Here is a 19,853-nt window from a genome sequence, read left to right on the forward strand (position 1 = left end):
CAGCATCCTGTTATTTGCATTCACTATTAGATATCCCTATATCCATTCGACCAACTTCAGAAAAGAATATACTGATTCAGCTTCGACCTTCTTCCCTTCACGTTCAAGATGTTGGCCTGTCGTGAGATATTCTGAGAAGATCTCGTGCACATGACAGTACTCCCACTCCTCGCGAAACCCAAAATCCTCCCCATTATCAGTTCCTGTCTCACTCCCAGTGTCAGTCTCCAAATCATCTTCTGTTACGTTATCCTCTTCATTCTCCTCTGCTGGTTCGGAGCCCTCTCCTTCATCATCAGCATCATCCTCATATTCACCAACTGTCCTCAGAATTTCGTATCCTTCGTCCATGCTAGCTCTCTCTGATCCCATCTTTTTGTATTCATCAAGTACTACTTGGCGCATTACTGACTCGGCCTCGCTATATTTCGCTTGTGCATTTAGGGATCGGCCCAAGAACAATATAATAGTCCGGCTGTAGTCATTGTTCAGGTCACACTTCCCATCGCTCATAGGTAACAATGCGGTAAGAGTCCTTTCAGCTTCGAAATTCTTCTGTTGATAGTGTAATACTCGAGCAAGCCATACAAGAGCTTGAAAGCTTATTAAATCAGCCGCCTTATCTGGCGGGGTCGTAAACGTTGACCGAAGGATCCTCTCTGCGTCGTTGAACTGGCGCTGGCAGCAGAATGCCAACCCCAAAAGTAATGAATTCAACATGATATCCTTATCTTTCCGATCAAGGCCCTTCTGTTCTATTATCCGTTGGCTGCGACGGAATTGCTCCTCCGCTTTAGTATACTTTTTTTGCCGATAGAGCGATTGCCCAAGGGCACTTATACATATCGCCGTTTCTCGGTGAGCACCAAGAATTGCCGTGTGTATAACAGCAGCCTTGCGAAAGTAAATCTCAGCTTCGGCATATTTGGCCTGGGAAAAAAGTGAATTTCCGAGCCAGGATATGCTACTTGCTGTTGATTTATGCTTATTTCCATAAATCGCTCCTCTTATAGAGGCAGCCTGGCGGAAAAAGCCTTCTGCTTCAGCAAATTTATTTTGCTTCTCAAGTGAGAGTCCGATCCAATGCATGCTGACTGCCGTGTCTTTGTGTTTACCCCCAGTAACAAATTTACGTATTGATGCAGCTTGACGGAAGTCCTCTTCTGCGTCGTTAAAATTGCCTTGTCGGTAACGTGAAGATCCAAGCCAAAACATGACAGATGCCGTATCTTGGTCTTTGAGCCCACATGCCTCTTTACGTAGCGATAGAGCTTGGCGTAGGTATTCCTCTGCCTCAGCATATTTTTTCTGCTGGTAACGTGCTTTTCCCATCCAATAGATGCTGTCCGCTGTCTTCCTGTGCTTAGGACCTAGTAAAACGCGCCGTCCAGCCCAAGCTGTTTGGTGCGCATTAAAGGATGCTTCATGATCTTCCATATCTTCATAGGTAAAGCCTATGATCTCCCAGACCCAATACCTCATTTCTTCATCGTTATCATCCAACCTAGTCAGTACAGTGTTGAATATCTCCATGGCATTTTGAGGCCTTTTAAGCGACCTACACAGTCCACCAAATCCAATAAGGACGACGGTTGGGAAGCTGTTAATCTTGTTTTTGAATAGGCGGAACAATATGTCAAACGGACTCAACAGATCCCTCATGTGCCCCTGTCTGCGAAATATTTGTCCAAGCTTCGACATCAAGTCGGCTTGTTTCGACAATGGGAGTGCGTGATGATCCGCCAATAATTGAATAACCTGAGAAAGATTTTCCTGTGTTGGTGGCTTGGCTCTTTGGCTTAAAGTTTTCGCTTTTTGTTTGGAAATTGGCGCCAAACGAGAAGTATTTGAATCATCTTCCTCGACGAAATTGAAGAATTGGCCCAAAAGACGCAATCTCTGAGATTGCCAGTAATTACCAGCATGTGCTTGATATATCGTCTGAAACTGTTGCTTCATAGTGCCCACTGACTTATTGATACCGAATGGATCATCAGTAAGCCATTCAACAGCTTCCCAAAACTCTTGCATCGTCACGGCCATAGGTCCATCCGTAAAGCAGGCTACAATAAGCATCTCATACCAGGAAACGAAGTGTGCGTCAACAAAATTCTTGATTCGAATTAGGGTGTCTGGATTTGGATCTTTTATTCTGTTGAGATGATATATGGTGAACTTGAATGCGTAGGAGAAAAGAGGTGGATAGTCTAGGTCTTGAGACATAAATAGACCTTCTCGGTTGTGAAACCACTCAAATCCGTTGTTATTGATGCTCTCAACGCAAACATTGGAAAAAAGCTCGTGAGCTTCTGTCAACCCAATTCGTAGCGTTGAGATTTCGGGGTTCCATCGCGTTTCGGCTCTTGTCAAATACTCCTTTACCGTCAAATGAACCAGACTGACCCTGTCATTCTCAATGTTTATCAATCCTCGACAAGCCCGTAAGAACAATTTCGCGGGATCAGGACCTTTGTATGCACCAATGCTGTCCCTTTCATACTCGGGTTGGCCCATCCGAGATGCAATGGCATAAGCGTGTTGAAGCTCTTTCAGTTCCAAAGTTCTCCCAGATGCAACGAGAATTCCTAGGATAATTTTCGTGCATGCTAATCCAGTCTCTCCTTTTGACAAGATAATCTCATGTAAAATTCGGTCGTATGTATTTTCAATTCCTGGTGGCAAGCGTTGTAATATTCGCTTGATGTCGTCCAGACTGTATGCCTCACACAGCTCATTAATTGACAACCGCGCCCAGAGAAACATTCCGTCCGCCTTCTCTAGGAGGCCATTTATGATCATTTCCCGAATATTTTTTTGCTTTAGAAGCTCGCTCTTTTGCGTTTCAGTTGTGATGAAAGACTTGAGATCGGCCTGTAGAAGATCATTGGTGACGTGAATCCGGTGAGTTGAAGTCTGCCCTTCAAAAACATGTGATCTGCCGAGCAATGCAATCTTAAGGCGAGTAGAGCTGTTGCTAATGCCACGAAGTTGCGCAAATAGGCCGCCAGTCAAATCCTGACATTCGTCAATTCCATCGACAACAAGGTACGTCTGTGTTTGAGATTTAGCCATGATGTTGCCAAATGCTCCCCAGAGATCAAGCGACGTAGGATCGCCTGTCGAGAAAATCGATTTGATAGTATTTTGCACTGCTTCATCCGGTATTAATTGCAAAGTATCTAGCAAAAGCCATCGTACTAGATTATCAGCGTCCTGTTGACTTCTTTCGAGGCCGGAGAAGTAAAAGTACATCGTTCGCATCCCTCGCTGTTTCAATGCCTCAGTAACGGATGACGCAAGAACGCTTTTACCGCAGCCGCTTTTTCCTGAAATGAATAGAAAGCGATCTATGGCATCTTGGCTTTTAGATGTTTCCCACTGAAGAAAAGTAGGGTGTGAAAGTATCCATTCACACGTCTGTGGCACTTTGGCTTGGACTTTTCTCTGGTGGGCTTCTCGCATGTTTGCAGCCCCAAGTGAGCTAATTATCCTCAGTCGTTCTTGTTCTCTGCGATACTCTTCAAAAATGTTAGCTGAAAACTCAGTCAGTACTTAAAATGAGTTGAAGCATATACGGTCTTGTTTTGCAAGCTCAATAGCAACGGCTGTGTTGTGCACGCCCTGCATGTGGGACTTCAACTGGTCAATGGACCTCTGGAAGCTTTCTTTCGGGGGGCTAGTCATCAGTTTCCACACTCGAACTTGTATCTCGCATTAGCAAATTGCTTAATGTACTGGCTCTATCACAGTATTGCAACATACCTGAGGTGCGACGCTGAAAGAAAACAAGAGCTTCGACGCAAAAGCCAACCACATCATTGAAAATATGAAGTAGTTCTGTTTGCATATTTGGATCCCTTTGCAAATTCTGGTAAAGCTCAATGCGCGATAGATTCTCCGTCAAAATCTCCACCATAGCCGTTATATGATGCACAACAAATGAGTGAGATCTAGATATCTGTGGTCTTGCCATTAAATAAAATTCACATCACAATGAATGAGACTCGGATGTCAATATCTCTAACCTGAAGAATGAATTTCACCGGGGCCCATAGTGGACAAAAGCAGTCTGCCTTTATCTGCACCGCAAGCTCTATTAGAGAAGAAAGTGACTGAAGTCCTTCCGTATGTCGCTGGAATTGCTCCAGCAGCTTAGAAGAAGCTTTGTTCTTGTGCTTGCGCTGTTCTCCATCAACATATTGTACGAGATGCGAGATACTGGTCGTCTGGCTGACACAGCTTTGAAACAGTTGATCTCCGCTATTAAGCTGAGTGAAAAGCGATTTGGCATTGGTGATTGCTTTTTGTTCAGGCGACATCGCCTGTGGAGGGTTTGAAGCCATGGCTATTCAATCAGAACCACCGAACGCTGCTTAATGGAACCATCAGGAGAAAATTCATGGATCGCGGAATATGGCCATCCGTTGTCGGCAGTATCGAGAATTCAGTTAAGCATGCTTGTATGCGCGGCGAATATCCCACATACTGCGGGGAATCACAGTATTTGATGCTGAAAGAAAATGTTGGGTTTCAACGTGTTTTCCACCCGGTTATTAGGTATTTTGCACAGCCATGTCTCCTACATGAGAGGCTAGCGCCAACCCTTGTTCATCCAGTCATTGGAAGGATCACCTCACCTTTTTCTTTCTTAGCCGCCTCGCAAGGCGCTTTCAGAGATAGATGCAGCGGTTCAGAATCTTATGTGTGGCTATGGCAGCACCAGAACTGAAACAGGGGGTGCGTCGCACGATAATGAGAGCTCAAGATGGAGCAATGAAATGACCTGCATTTAGTCATCGCCACTGAACGTATATGCATGTACTTTAATTTCATCATTTAGACATTCTCGGTGGGCGCTCCAATTTTGAAGATGTCATGTGCTCTTTATTCGGTCTGCAATATTCACATTACATGTATTCAGTTCTAGAGTAACATGGCCCAGCAGCGTTAGCCGGTCCTTGTCAATATACATGTATATGCAATATCATTATGAATAACCTGTAAAAAATAAACCTTTTTTTTTTTTTTTTTTTTTTTTTTTCGTTCTTTTCCTTTTCTTTCCCTTTTTTTTTCTCGGAAAAATACATGGACTAAGTAATTTTTTTCTCTACAAACTGCCACCCCCTTTCTGCTGGCTCGAATTGGACATATAGCTTCTCGGCCTCTGCCGTCATGTCATCTATAAATCCAGGGTTCTTGAAGGATGCTTCAGGATCTCTAAAAGCAACACCATGAAACATCAAAGGTAAAATGGATATCTTATAATCCTGCCCATTCACTTCAAGACTTGTCCGTGTCATAATCATTGTCCCGATGAGAAATAGGATCGTTCCGATTAATGCCGTTGCCAGATATGAAATCCATTGCCACTGCAATTGTATACACGTCGTATTTCGGTAAGATGTTCCATTTCGGAAGCTGTCGCCTAATCCGCCTTCAATAGAATCTCTGGGATTGCTTCTTGCGTATGTTGTCAACCCTTTCGTCAACCCATCAAACGCTCGCTGAATGTCGACAAAATCCATAACCCCTCCATTCCATATAGCCTGCCACTGAATTTCTCCAAAGATGAATAATCCAGTAGGGGAGCTCATCGTGGATACAATTGTGTTGATAAATCCGTCATTAAAAAAGAGCGAGTTCATTGCGCTTATCTGTTGACGATCCATAATATAGATACATTCCGGCCGCACGTCCGATCCGTTGACAACTATATAGGATGAGTTTTGCCGATAAAAGGACACGTTATAGGCAAGCCAACTGGTGTCCGGTTTTAAATGGAATCCAGCATGTTGTAAGGCGTTTCGCTCGCTGGTATTAAGGCAGGATACGTCGATAGACCCCATGTAATTGTTATATGTCTCGACACCAGATGACCAAACTTCGGATGTAGCAACAACAGTCTCCTTAAGATTGCCTGTCTCGACCTTTCCAGTGTAACTGACAACACAAGGGTTGATTTCGCACACCGCAGCTCCGTAGGTCCGGCAGCGCCATGGAGTAGTAGAGTTATCCTTGCATTGTGTGAGCTGCGACCCCATGACTTGTACTGAAGCAATAGTGTCGGCCGAAGTGGTCCTTTGGGCTGCCATTTGCAGGACTCCTGATTGACCACTGACGTACTGTGACCCGGTGTTAACTGAAAGAGTAAAGTTTGCTTCCTCCCAATACCAGGTAGATTCATTGGTGGCAACTACTTGGTCGGAGACGTCGCTGCACTTTGAGCAGAAGCCACCAGAGCGGTAGGGGTCTGGATAAGTGCAGTTTCCTGTAGGACAATCAAATGTTACGGGTGGGATCAGGCTCTCATTAAGCATGCCAATCATCATTGGACCCATAGCACCGCCATTGAGAATATATATGCGATCTGTATTCAAAAGGTTGGCGTGGTGAGTTGTCGCAATTGTGCTTCGGATAGAGGGGTCGACTACGGTACAGTTCTCAAGTTGAACCAATGCTTGTCTAAATACTTGGTCAAACGCTAATCATACAGATGGTAATCCAACTTTATACTCACCCGAAAGGATCGACTAGAGTAAGGATAATAGTGAGAATTGCCCCTAGGAGTGGTATCATTCGCCTAAAGAGTCATATATCAGCAAGCATCACAGACAATAAAAATGAACCGTTTGTACCTTCCATTCCGATGCGTCCACATGAGGCCAAGTGATCCAACCACGCCTCGTGAAGCGCTATCATATTGCTGCAGGTCCTCTAGCGGACGAGGTTTACTGTACCAAACCCATTTCAGTTGACCGATGCCTAGAATACGTCAGTACCGTATTATCAGTGGTGATATTGGATAGTTTATGCAGCTGTACCATTGGACACAATCATCGCCAGTGAAGCCTTGATTAGGAGCATACATATTGCCACAAATGTGTTGATGGTGATTGCAAGAGGCCAGGATGATAGTATTTTTCCTTGATATGGGCGCAGCACCAACGCGAGCACAAGGAATACAGCAATAGCAAATGTGCAGGACAGCAGCTCAGGCCACCATCTAACGAAGGAGGTATAAATGGTCGCTGCAGTCTTTTTACTCCTATGCGTTGGTCGCGCATTTTCTAGCTCTGACTTCGTTTCTGTGGTCTTGAGGAATGAATTGTCCTCTGACTGCGATGTGTGTTCTCGGATAAGAGAAGCAGAGCTAGGATCCTGGTGGGAAATCGAGTCAAATCGGTTTGACGCCATTCTAGAGTAAATTTGGCATATGAGAGGTTCTTTCGCTGCTTGTCCTAAGATTTACCAGGTGGAATAAAAGCATTAATAAAGAATGTTGAAATGCGAAATGAGAGGCATCGTGGTGGTGTCGAGATCCCACAGCTTTTAATCAGCCTAATGAGTGCGTCAGAAATCCACTGAGAGACCTAATAATAGCAATAACATCCATGCACCAACAGCAACCATCCACAAGATTACCGCAAATCGCCCGTGGAGTTTCTTTAATGAATTATGACATTTACATTCGTCTAATCTCTGGTTTGTCTACTAAAATTAAATCCGCAGCATTGAAACTTTCTTGCGTCAATATCCTCAAACGGCAATAGATTGACAGCACTTGTTTTTTTCCTGTTAGAAAAGGAGTAGTTTCGAGTATTCTCGAGAATCATTCGATTTGTATTTCTTAGCAACCACTGGTATTCACAATAGGTATAGCACTCCTGCAGGATTCACAGTTTCACCTGATCAGGCAGTAGCGCCGACGTTGCCGAAAAGGTTGTCATGTAACACCAGTTATAGATGGTATAGTAATGATACAAATGACGGTTGGATGGAGACTGAGTTGACACGCGATAATCCCTGGCGGCTAGCAGAACACAAAAAATCACACGGTGGCTGCAAATATTTTGTTGTTGGTTCCATCTTGTTAAGCGTTTTGAGAGTGCGGCGGCTAAAGAAACCATATATAAAAATCTCAAAAATCTCTAAATCCCTCTATTCTGTTACTTGAAGGACCAGGCAACATACCGGGTTTCACGCTACCTTACTGTCGGATAGAAAATAGCCCTACCCCGCTCTCAGAAATAGTGTAAGCACTATTACAAAGGATTTCTCCATGCGACCATCTTACCTGTAGATGTGTTGATTGGGTTGACAACCGAGTGCAACCCCAGTTAGTACAAATAGTGGTTGCAATACTGCATAGTTGAGCCTCATTTGCTAAAAGTACCCGTAGTTGGGGTCAAGTACCTTTACCGACAAGGTATTGCGGGGGCTTATAATGCATGTTTGTGGATGGCTAGAGAGCCTCAAATTCCATGACTGCATGAAACGCTCGGCTATCGCGATGCATCAAATCTAAGCTGTATTCGGTATTTACAGGTAACAGTATCTAAATGAAAAAGACGCAGGCATCTCCAGGGTCATGAAGTGTAAAAAAAAAAGAGACAGTTTAATAAAAATCCAACTTTGAGCTCACTTCTACATGGTCTTAGCCTATAAAGCGCTGGTAGGACCAAGGTTGCCTGATGAAAATGAAACTCCGTCCACCTATTGACATATCTCCAGGTGGTCGCTTGTCGTCACCATCATGACCCCTAGGTCATGATATCAGACCATAGAGAAAATTGCAGTTGTGCTTCATTCGAATATGGCGGACAATCTTAAGCACGCCTCCTCTTTCATACATGCATTTCATGTGTATAGGGTAGGCTATTACTGTATGATGGTGAAGTTGAGCTAAAATATCACAGAAACCTGTTTAACCACGGGAGCTTGTTTGTCGGGACGAGGGATACACAAATAAATGCAAAGGATTCACGTAGATCAGTACCTTTATATGCATTCATCCATCTTAGCTAACGAAATTCTTGCCAGCTGCTTATATACTCGTACAAGAAACCAACAACTCAGCAGCAGAGGCACTTAGTACCCTCCGAGTTGTTCTTACTAAGACAACAACACTACATCTTGCAAACGCCGACGGAGCATTTACTCCATGGGCATGAATCCAGGCCTGCTCCACTCAACACACGCATTCATTAAGTCGTTTGTATTGCTCGATACGTGTTCAAGATATCCACAAAGATACAGGGCTGTGTATGCGAGGTGCTACTACTAGTACCACTAGCCTTGGTAATCGCCACAATCTATTAGCAATGGTTGTGGCGTCCTAATCTCATTAGTGCCTTATTTGGCTCAACATCTGCCTATCATGATTCAATAATCGGGGCTGCATTGTGTTGGCTTTATGCTGTTGGCTGTGTAAAAGGTAATAATGTAACAACGAGTAGGCATCAAAGAAGAATGGCTAACTGAGAGTAGACAAAGTCATAGTTGCTTGAAGAAGTTGCCTATGCGAGTTGCAGATGGCTCTGACTAAAGGTTTATGGATTCAACTTTCAGCTGCCCATCTTTCCCAGGTCCCTGTAGCCGTATTGCCGTAGTAAGGAGGTTGTTATTGGGATGGGGATTCCGCCTCCCAGTACTGTCAACAATGTGCCCAGGGAGATATCATGCAACTCCCACTCAACATGCTCTCTGTCGCCAAGGCAGCCAAGAGATATATAACATCAACATTATACCCGGCACTATAATTGCCGGTCCGGCTTTAAAGAAAGCCTCCGAGACAGCTCTTGGACTAAGATGAACGCAATTCTCACAAAGTACGCCTGTGGAGCTACCCACATTCCGCTGTTCGGACACACCGCACAGACGAAATTTCTTCTTCAGGGACCACATTTCGACTCAATAGCTTCACTTGAAGAGACGCTAACAGCTCTCTCAGCTGCCCCAGAAAGTTGGCTATTGGTGTAAGTATTGCAATAGTTTGGCGGTCTCTTTCCCAATTCTGGGTGAAGCTGACCTGGACCTGCATTAATCAGGCAATCTAGATTGAGCTGCCAGGGGTGAATCATGGAGCGGCTGAGGGCATCGCGAAGCTATCCATGGATGCCCACCGAAGAGAGGAAAGGAACAATAGCGGCGATTAGTATTGCCATCGTAAGAGTCATGGAGAAATAAATAGTATTGCATGTGGGTGTACGCTGTCCGAGCTCTTCGTTCTTGACCTCATCTGCAACCTGTTCCAACGTAGCAGCAGTCCACAGCCGTCAAAATGGTCAAGGTCAACTCTGTCGTTTCGCTCCTCGCCTTGAGCTCCAATGCTTTTGCATTCGGCCAACCCAACCGCCAGCCCCATCGCCTGCCCATCGTCGAGGAGTTTGTGACTTGTTCTACCAAGCTGGGTCCTCAGGCCAACCGCCATGTCGAGACGCACTGGAACTACAAGACGAGGACTGTGACCTACACCGAGAGGTTCACAACGACTCCTCACCCGACTGTGACGCCTACCAAGACCAAGACCAAGACCGTTACCACCGTCATCAAGACTGTGACCACGGAGCCTGCCTATACTGATGTGGCCACTGTCACTTCCACCAGTGAGAATAGGTGATCTGCTGTTGGTAGAGGTCTGGAAATACTGACAAATGAAAAGGCACCTCCTTCTTCACCACGACAAACATCGTCACGGAGACTGACACCGAAACTAACACGGTCACTACCACAACCACTCCTACCACCACCATTGCCGCTCCTGCAGGCTTCACCCCTATCTCCCAGGAGCCCGGCTTCGTCCCCAAGATCAAGGGCCGCTCTGCCAACAGCCTCATCGAGCGTGGCAACACTCTCCAGTGCCGACCCAGCAAGGGCGGCCCAAGCTTCTACCCTCCCCTGCACCCTCAGTCCGTCACCTGCACCAAGGTCATCGAGCCCATCGTCATTAAGCGTGTCACATACACCGCCAAGGCTTGCACCATTACTGCCCGTCCCAAGACGAAAACCGTCACGACCACCGTCAGCCAGACTCACACTGAGACTGAGTGGCCTTGCGATGTCACCAGCACGGTGACCGTACCTGCCACTACGGTCATCACCTCGTCGACCGATTCTACGACGACCACCACCACTACCGCTACCAGTACGTCGAGTTTTATGAACCTCCTATATATGAACATACACATAAAAGACCAGTGAAAAGAATGATCCAGCAAAGCTAACATCCTCACCAGCCACCGAATCCACCGTCGCTCCCCAGCAGACTCTCCAAGCGGCCTGCGGCCCAGAGAACCTCATCACCACAGCAAACGGTGGTAACGGCATCAGCAGCGTCAGCAGTTCGGGAACGGGTGGCTTCCTCCCCGTCAGCGGCACTCACAGCGCCTACGATTGCTGCGTGGCCTGCTTCAACAGCGCTACCCCCTGCCGAGGAGCTCTCTCCTTCAGCTCGGGCTCATGCTTCCTTGTGGTGGCAACTGACGGCGTTTGCCACGCGAACCAGTTCACTGGTGATGTCCAGTTCGGGACGAGCACGGGACCCTCCAGTGGAGCGTATGTCAGCAATGGCCCTTGTGGTATGTTGGCCAACGGTGGCATGAACTGAGCAAGAGCCTAGCATTGCGATTGCTTCTAGAAACATCAATTGCCTAGGGACTGCTAGTAGATGAGCATGTGAAAGACAAGACAGACGGTCTTTCGTCTTATATCTAATTCATGAAAGCGTATATATTTTAATTATCACATTTGATTTGTAGAATAGCGGATATTTATGAAGTTTGATGACTTTCAATTACTTTAATTGAGTTTCTCTTAATGGAATGCCGACTTGGCTCGCCACGAATGTATGATATGTACTATATTATATCAATGGGTAATACCTGTTGAGTACACTGATAAAGCAAGTTTAGTTTGAAGGAAAAAAAGTACCACTCGATTGGCGTCAGTAAAACAAATATACCTAGCAGCTGCACCCAATGCCCACTCCGAACCCTGAATCAATGGATGGCTTGTTGAACTCTTGGGTAGACCCTGACCATCTCATGATATAGCTCAGGGTGGTCTCTTATCATGACCTGAGGGTCCCAGCCAGCAGCAACAAAGATGGTGTCAATACCGCTGCCAAGAGGGGTCGTGAAAACATGCCCAATCTGGAAGCCAATCAAAAACGCGTAAGCCATAATGACGGCAGTAAAGCCTCCATCACTGTTATACGGGGGGTCGGTCTCGAGAAGATACAAATACGCAAAGAGGGCGCATGCATAGCCGATGAATATGGCACCGAAGGAGAGAACTGGACCAACAAGACAATCCTATTGTTTGTTAGTTATACACAGAGGAAGCAAGGTGTTAGAAAGCAATCTGGTAACTTACGTTGACCAGAGCGTCGATGCCACGATCCTTAATCATTCTCCAGGTATCTTTGGCGGAGGCGATATAGGCTTTGCCATAGAGGGCAATATGGCAAAACGCGTATCGATTGACAAATTCTACAGCCCATTCGACGATGGCCAATATACAGCTGAGGACGCAGAAAATAGCATAGGTAATCCAGCCGGCCGCACCGCCCTCGTTGGCGCCTTGTGATCGAAGGACACTGCACACCTGCTTCAGAAATTGGATAAAGGCTACAATGAGACTGCCGAAGCAGATAGAGCCAAAGCTGTAGGTGAGTGCTCTCTTGGCGGCGCCGCGAGTGGCCTTTTTGGGGAAATTATGCGGCGAGAAGTACCAAGATCCATAAACACCGGCGATAATGGTATGGACGGTATTCTTTAGCCACTCAGAGATCCAAAACATGGCGAACGTCACATAGACGACCAGACCAATCACCTTGCCGTGGCTACAGTTGTTTCCTGAGACAGAGCATCGCGGGTTGTCTGGCGAAGGTTCGTAGGAAACGTAGATTGCGACAAGAGTAACCGAAAACCAAGCAGCCAATGCCGTTGCAAAGAAGCCTCCAATGAGACTGACGATATAGACGTGGCCGTATTTTTTGCTCACGTCAATGCTCGTTTTGAGCATTAGTGCCGAGAAGGGGATCCGGCCAATCCAGGTCCAAAAAGCGAATATGAGGAAGACGGCAAAGATGAGGAACACTATGCCTGCAGACCAGTATCCCACAATTAGATAGTATATGGCTGTACCGAGTGCCCAGGCAAGGTTGAGGATGCCAGTGATCCAGATGAACGCCTTGGGGAAGAGGCGCGCAAGCCAGACGTAACCGATTGAGAAGACAAAGGCGATAACCAGGCAAAAGGCAAATAAGATGATGGTATTGCTATTGAGCGAAAAGCTGTTCAAGTCATCGTAGATGCCGTCGCCACTAAAGCCCTTGGTGTAGCCGTGGATAGCGAGACCCGAGATGGCCACATATCCTGCGAAAGCAACGAGGAACTGCGATGAGGGTAGGGGTTAGTCAATATACGACGCATTTAGGGAATGCGACTCAATGGATACACGTACAAGAATTCCTGCCCACCAATCGTTGTACTTGGGCTTTTCGAGCTTGAATGCATCGTTGAACGAGTATTTCTCGTCGTGGGCTTGTGGAGGGTTGAAGCTGTAAGGCGGAGGCGGGCCGTATGGATGATCCTGATAGCCGTTCACAGGCTGTTGATTGCCATTATACGGTGGATTATAGGCGTTATTGGTATTGCTGTTGTTGTTATTGTTGTATCCCTGGTTGTATTGCGACTGGTTCTGGTATTGACTCTGGCCCTGGTTCTGGTGTTGCTGCTGGGGATCGCCCTGCATGTATTTGTCCGCCTCACCCATCGTAGCGCGAAAGCCGGCCTGTGAAGTTGCGGAGCTTGGTAGAATACAGGTGTTGATAAAATAGAAAAGGGGAGAAATGAAGACGGGAGGAGGCTAAGACAAAAGCTCAAGGGATGGAGTGATTCTCGCGAGGAGCTGCAAACAGCTGCCCACTGTAAATGCATGAGGTCATGGCGCCACAGAGGCTCGATTAGCGGCTTCGATCGGGAAAGTTAGCCGGCCCCCATTCGCTGGAATTGTTGATTACAGCGCCTCGGAGGATCTCCCTTCACTGCACGATCGGGCCATTTGGCGCTAAACATCAGGTGGCGATCTGCTTTGTCTGTATCGATTAGAGCACGTGTCAAAGCCGTCACCTTCTTGTGTTTTCAACAGTTGACCTTTACAAGGGATGATTTTGACATGTGATTTATGTTTCCTTCAAGTTACATGTACCTTTCCCCTCCTATTCTTCCTCTTTTTTTAACACGATGCATAAAAATACATGCTCAGAGAGAAAATAAATGCCATGAAACTGCCTCAGACTCAATGCAGCTTTGTCTCCTACCAGCGTATCTGTAGTATCTACGTACATGTACACAGCATGTATTCGATTGTACCCCTCATCACATTACACGTGTATTACGAGCAGAGCTTCGACGAGAGTTTCGGCAAACTTTCCACTGCTCCTGATTAATAGCTGTATTTAAGATGAGATCCATCATATCCTAATGTTTTGGAGAGTATCAGTTTATTCCCTCTACCGTAATATCGTATTTCACACCTATAATGTTAAGGGGCTTCACAATTGCTCTGTAGTGACTCCACGTAGTCAATTCTAGAACTGCCGAACACATCTTCCGAGTTCAACCCTCCACAGTGAAAGTGCCTCCATTTTACTGTACCTAGATCGTATCCAAGGGGGTGAGGGGATTTCACGCTAGGATTTCTGCCACACATTATACAGAAGAGTAGTGCACATGGTCAAATTTAAATCACTGGTAAAGTTCTTACGGGCAATGCTAATCTCAAGATGCTGCTATGAACGGGATGTAATACTGTCATGTGCTGCTCATTCAGAGGCTACCACGCTTTCCCATGACAAGACTGGTTTAATCACCTAGATATTAAAAGTTAACAACTCCGATATTACGTAGAAATAGTTTGAACAACGAGCAAAAACACCAATCTCACCTTTCCAGTCTTCAGATCAGACAAGGCCTGATCCAATTGTTCGGCCGGATAGACTTTGGACAATTTGTCTACAGGAAATTTGCCCTGCTTATACAGCTCAACAAGTCGTGGAATCAGCTGTTGGCGAAAAGCGTCAGTATAAGCTACACTGCCAGGTTATCATAAGTATACACACCTCGTGGGGATTCGAAGATCCTTCAATAACGCCTATGATCTTCTTGCAAGAAATTAACACATCCAGTCCGTTGATCTTGATATCTGCGTCTGGAGGTAGCACGCCAACAAGTGCTAATGTTCCCCCATGGGCCAGTGCTTTCACTGATGTCTCTGCGAGAATGGCTATCCCAGTTGCCTCGACTATCATATCAACTCCATCTGGGAAGATACTTCTGATTCCCTCGTTGATATCAGTAAATGCACTAGAATTAATGGTATGAGAAGCTCCAAGGCTGGTCGCCATTTGAAGCTTTGCATCCACAATATCGATGGCGAGAACCTGCTCGACTCCAAGCGCTCGAGCTGCCATCAAGGCTGCAAATCCCACAGCGCCCATGCCGACAACTGCCACCTTGTCAGCAGGCTTCGGCTGTAGTGCATTGAACACGGTTCCTGCTCCAGTCAGGTAACCACATGATAATGGCGGTAAGCAGGAGAGATCGTCTTCGAGTCTTAGCTCGGTTTTCACGACAGACCTCTCCGGAACTATCATCAACTTGCTCAAAGACGATTGTCCAAAAAATTGCGCGTAAACTGGCTTTCCATCGGGGAGAGAGGCTGGTGAATTCATTTCAAGGCCGTCCCGGCCGGTTTTGGTGAAGTTAATCTCTGTCATACGAGTACAACCTCCGAGGTTCCCTTCCTGGCAATATCGACACTGCTGGCATGTATGAAATGACAATATGACTATGTCACCAGGAAGTAAACCTTGATTCGAAACACCCAACCCGATCTTGCGCACCACTCCAACGCCTTCGTGACCTAGAATGGCGGGATAGCCACCAACGGGCATTCCACCATGCTGAACCACGATATCCTAACAACATAAGTCAGTATTAAGATGCAAGGCAGAGCAGTAATACAGACTGTATGGCACAGGCCGGTGTACAGGATCTCCACAAGGACCTCATGGCTTTGGATCTCGTCTAGTAAAATATCTTGGAGAACAAACGGAGCGCCTTTGCTCTCAACAACATACGCCTTCGTTGGGATGCTCTTGAGGTCATGCATACTGGAGAATTTCGAATCCGAAGTGAAATTGCTGTTCAGTCAACGCTATTCTAGAGTTAAATAAAATCCACAGTGTTGTCGACATTAAATGTTACATGTGCTCCAGAGATATTTATCTCTACAGGCACTTTCAAGAAAATGCCAAGCTTCATTATTGTTCTAGATGGACACTATCCGTGTTACCCCAGTTTCCCCCGCTGAAACCTTGATACTAAATGCCGGCAGTTTAGGTCGGGTCTTGCGCCAACAGGGTCGGCTATGGAGGCCGGATACGATGCTGGGGTACGTGCGATTTGATTTGAGATTCAAGGATTTGTCAATAGTCCGTTCTCCGCTTAGGCGATGTTAGTGCACAGTAGCATCAATAACAGCTTTGTGAATTGGCTGTGGCTTGGATCCGAGGTAGGCTTTCCGTAATGGCTCTCGGGACCAACTGATTCTCGTACTAAATTACACGTCTTTTTACGTCGCAAATTGCGGACCGCCTACGGAACGATCCAACTATTAGATCTAAGCATATGGAAGAATACCCGATTTATCGTTCTTAGATATGCTTACGCAATACAGGGAAATAGGATATTATACTTGTACCTATCTCTACTGTTTGCCTTTGAAAGGTATTCTGCTACGCCATGGTGCGCTTGATGTTGGACAAATCTTCATGCTGGTGTAAAACCATACAAGTCTGAACAAACATAAGCAAATGTCAGTTTATTTTCGGTCGCGGTATTGTAAAAGAGCAAGTTAAGTCGAGAGACTCGGCGCAATGATAAAAGAATCTGCCGACACACACCCATCCGTTGCGATTAGTCCGATACCTCCAGAGGTATACTGACTATCGGTAATCTGTAATTCCACATCGCCAACACGAACTTGAATCAGGTCATCGCAAGCCGTCAGTATCACTCTATACTTCTGATCCAGTTCCCATGGAAACGCCTCGCTTGCGAGTTCAATTCTCTCCGCATCCAGTGCTTTGACTAAGGTAATTCTTTTATCCTCAGTGAAAAATACCGCGTAGTAACGGTTGAGACCTTGGACTCTGATGCCTATACCAGCTGGAGCACCAAACTTGATCATGAAGTTGGGAATCGTGACACTGTAGTTATCCCACTCTCGCGTGCCGTAGATAATAATGCCCTCGCCCTGCCCTTGGGCAATAAGGAATGATGATTTGCTGAAATTATCGGCACCATTGACCCAGGCTCGGTGCCAAAATTCGCATGATTTCTGCGGGGGTTTCTGAAGTACCATATTTGGCACACCGGTCCAAGAGAGACTGTCAAGCCAAACAGTACCTCTATAGGAATTTGATGCACCGGGATTTAGGACGATACCAATTTTTTGAATGGGCTGGCTATCCATCTCATCTGGAATTGTCCAAATCAAAGAACATTCTTCTCCAGGGTTCAGAATAGTAGATGGTCCATCGATTGCGACCAATTCGTCGTTCTCACTATATGCCTTCAGTCTCAGCCCGACGACTACCTTGCCATCGCCCTCACCGCTGGCCCGAATTTTGGTTGTAACCGTCTGTCCTGGATATACAAGTGGTGATGCCATCAACTCATATGTCTTCATATACAAAACCTCTTTAGGAGTAAAGGTCTGAGTAAGGACCTCAAGTTCGCCTTGGCCCTGACCTAAATTCTCCACATCAACAGCTAGTCCAGGACCATGAGAGCTGTCAATTCGTTGCTGCAGCGTAGCTGAAATACTCTGCTCCGAACCAGACGGCTGTAAAAGTTGAAAGCCCTGGGTACTCCCTGGAAGGCTAAAGTGGAATTGGGCACCAGCCTTAGGAGGCTCAAGTGCATTATAACCAGCCAAACGTCGACCAATGTTGACAATATCATATGAGATTCGGACAGCATTGTTGATAGAATATCCACCATCCGCGCTTGAGATGAGAGCACGATCTGCCAAAGGACCTCGCCAGTCATACGGTCCCTGGAATGCAGAGAGCCCGAGCATTGTGGCAACAAGACAGCCCACATTACCAGAATTGCAATCTGTGTCCCAGCCACAGGTATTGATAATGTGCATAGCTTCATCAAAATCGTTACTGGCGTAAAGTACAGCCATTATCATAATGGCATGGTTAGGAATAACGTGACAAACTCCGTGGAACTTGTCATAACCATATGAATCCTCTATATGCTGACGAGTCTTCATCCAATCTCCATCTTCTGCGACCCATTCTCGAACTTTCCCTATTACACGGGCAACGAGAGACTCCTTAGGAATGACAGAAAGGCCAACGTCGAGAACGTGATTGATATCTTTTGAGATGAAAGCCTCTGCTTCCATTGCAGCCCACAGTTGAGCTGCATATACAGATTCGCCATCATGGCTTACCGAACCGGCAGCGCGTGCAAGTTTAGCAGCCAGTTTAGGATTGCCTGGAGCCACCAAAGCCCAGCCATCGATAAATATCTGTGCACCGATCTGTTCGGCAACAGTTTTGCCGTTTGTTCGAATGGCGCCGCTAAGTGGTGCAGGTATTCCTCGCTTCAAATTTAAAAACGCAGTGTGTTCTGTCGACATGCCTCGGCCTCCCCACCAGAATATAGTTCGATGTTCAATAACGTTATTCAACCATGTTTTGCCAACGTCCTCGGATGATATTTCGGGTGAATAGCCATGCTCCTCTAGTGCCCTGACGAACTGAAATGTGCCTGAGACATCGTCATCAGTGACGACGAGAGGATCGCCAACCTTTTCATGAACGTAGCCTCGAATATGGCCAAGCTCTTCAACTATCCTTTGGTGCGTCCAACCTTCAAAGGGCCGTCCGACATACACACCGATGAGTTTTCCGAGCACCCCAGCATAAACTCTCTCCAAATAATCATCCGGAATGTTTGTCATTATAAAGCGCCTCTTGGGCACAAATTACTGGGAAATATTGGGTCATAAAGCGCATGTGGCGTAGAGATTGAACACTTGTACTTCTGCCTGTGACAGTCTTTCTATCGTCTTTATGGCCTCAATAAAGGCGAATTGAATGTACTAATTGCGAGAGCCAGCCGGGATCGGAGACCGCAGATCATTGTTGTCTCGGAACCATCCTCAGAGGAGCATGTCAGCGCCAACTCCGCATTAATGATAGAAACTTCCCCGCAGGTCAATCTCCATGATTAATCCCGGGAGGGGCTGTGCCGAACCGCACCCAATGACATAAATGGCTTAGAGCTAGCCAGCTGTATTACCCAACTTCCCCAGAGTCGTCGTATTCTGATACGGCAATGAACTTGAAGCTTCAAACATTTCACGTATCAGACGCATGTCGACGCGACTTTGGCTGAGGGTTCTGCTTTTAATTCTTATACATCTAACTATATAACACACAGTTGGATAGGCCTTTGACTCTTCTTTTTGAGGGTCTACGCATCTTCTTAGCTGATGGTGCCCAAGTAAAGCCTACAATTTATGAGACTGCCACACCAGACGAAATACATGTATAGAGAGCTACTACTCGTATTTTAACCGCCCAGCTGCTTAATCGGCACGCTATTATGCACATGTGGATTAGATTACATATTAATTAATCGATGAGGAGGCAGATTTTAGCCGAACTATAGTTCGATGCTTGCGTTCGTCTCAAATCAATGCAATACCAAACCCCACAGCTATTGATCATGCAGCTTTTTCAATTACTGCTCCAAACTTTACGACCCCAACTTTTGCTACCGGAATCTTTCCCGACTTATAGTTCTTTACGTGGATCAAGTCCGACGGCATGATCTCCCACTTCATCGACAATGCAGTGTCACATTGGCACTTGGCGCGCGAGAGGGGATGTAAGACATCCATACCTACCAAGCTGGTATTCAAATGTTCAAAATGCAAATCCTAATTAGTATCTGTGATTAAACCACGCTGATACATTACTT

General features: G+C 46.1%; 6 protein-coding genes across 6 annotated transcripts; 1 reads left to right on the forward strand and 5 right to left on the reverse strand.

The window, feature by feature from the left end:
- Window positions 1–36: 36 nt before the first annotated feature.
- Window positions 37–4,343, reverse strand: TRIVIDRAFT_207041 (uncharacterized protein; the record flags this gene model as incomplete). Its single annotated transcript, XM_014094022.1, has 3 exons — window positions 37–3,533; window positions 3,763–3,958; window positions 4,026–4,343. The coding sequence occupies 3 exons, from the start codon at window positions 4,341–4,343 to the stop codon at window positions 37–39; spliced, it is 4,011 nt and encodes a 1,336-aa protein (XP_013949497.1).
- A 747-nt stretch (window positions 4,344–5,090) lies between these two features.
- TRIVIDRAFT_228332 (uncharacterized protein) lies at window positions 5,091–7,194 on the reverse strand (the record flags this gene model as incomplete). Its single annotated transcript, XM_014094023.1, has 4 exons — window positions 5,091–6,462; window positions 6,518–6,580; window positions 6,636–6,762; window positions 6,822–7,194. The coding sequence occupies 4 exons, from the start codon at window positions 7,192–7,194 to the stop codon at window positions 5,091–5,093; spliced, it is 1,935 nt and encodes a 644-aa protein (XP_013949498.1).
- Window positions 7,195–10,060: 2,866 nt separating this feature from the next.
- Window positions 10,061–11,493, forward strand: TRIVIDRAFT_207043 (uncharacterized protein; the record flags this gene model as incomplete). The annotated part of the gene is made up of 4 exons (XM_014094024.1): window positions 10,061–10,385; window positions 10,442–10,924; window positions 11,016–11,357; window positions 11,444–11,493. 4 exons carry the CDS (start codon window positions 10,061–10,063, stop codon window positions 11,491–11,493), a joined length of 1,200 nt encoding a protein of 399 aa, XP_013949499.1.
- Window positions 11,494–11,777: 284 nt separating this feature from the next.
- Window positions 11,778–13,557, reverse strand: TRIVIDRAFT_56537 (uncharacterized protein; the record flags this gene model as incomplete). Its single annotated transcript, XM_014094025.1, has 4 exons — window positions 11,778–12,092; window positions 12,154–13,176; window positions 13,246–13,438; window positions 13,478–13,557. The coding sequence occupies 4 exons, from the start codon at window positions 13,555–13,557 to the stop codon at window positions 11,778–11,780; spliced, it is 1,611 nt and encodes a 536-aa protein (XP_013949500.1).
- Window positions 13,558–14,608: 1,051 nt separating this feature from the next.
- Window positions 14,609–15,957, reverse strand: TRIVIDRAFT_38685 (uncharacterized protein; the record flags this gene model as incomplete). The annotated part of the gene is made up of 4 exons (XM_014094026.1): window positions 14,609–14,656; window positions 14,731–14,847; window positions 14,906–15,763; window positions 15,814–15,957. The coding sequence occupies 4 exons, from the start codon at window positions 15,955–15,957 to the stop codon at window positions 14,609–14,611; spliced, it is 1,167 nt and encodes a 388-aa protein (XP_013949501.1).
- A 744-nt stretch (window positions 15,958–16,701) lies between these two features.
- TRIVIDRAFT_56535 (uncharacterized protein) lies at window positions 16,702–18,828 on the reverse strand (the record flags this gene model as incomplete). Its single annotated transcript, XM_014094027.1, has 1 exon — window positions 16,702–18,828. One exon carries the CDS (start codon window positions 18,826–18,828, stop codon window positions 16,702–16,704), a length of 2,127 nt encoding a protein of 708 aa, XP_013949502.1.
- Between the last annotated feature and the right edge of the window lie 1,025 nt (window positions 18,829–19,853).

This window comes from Trichoderma virens, assembly GCF_000170995.1.
Source record: "Trichoderma virens Gv29-8 chromosome Unknown TRIVIscaffold_92, whole genome shotgun sequence".
Classification (NCBI taxonomy): Eukaryota; Fungi; Ascomycota; class Sordariomycetes; order Hypocreales; family Hypocreaceae; genus Trichoderma; species Trichoderma virens.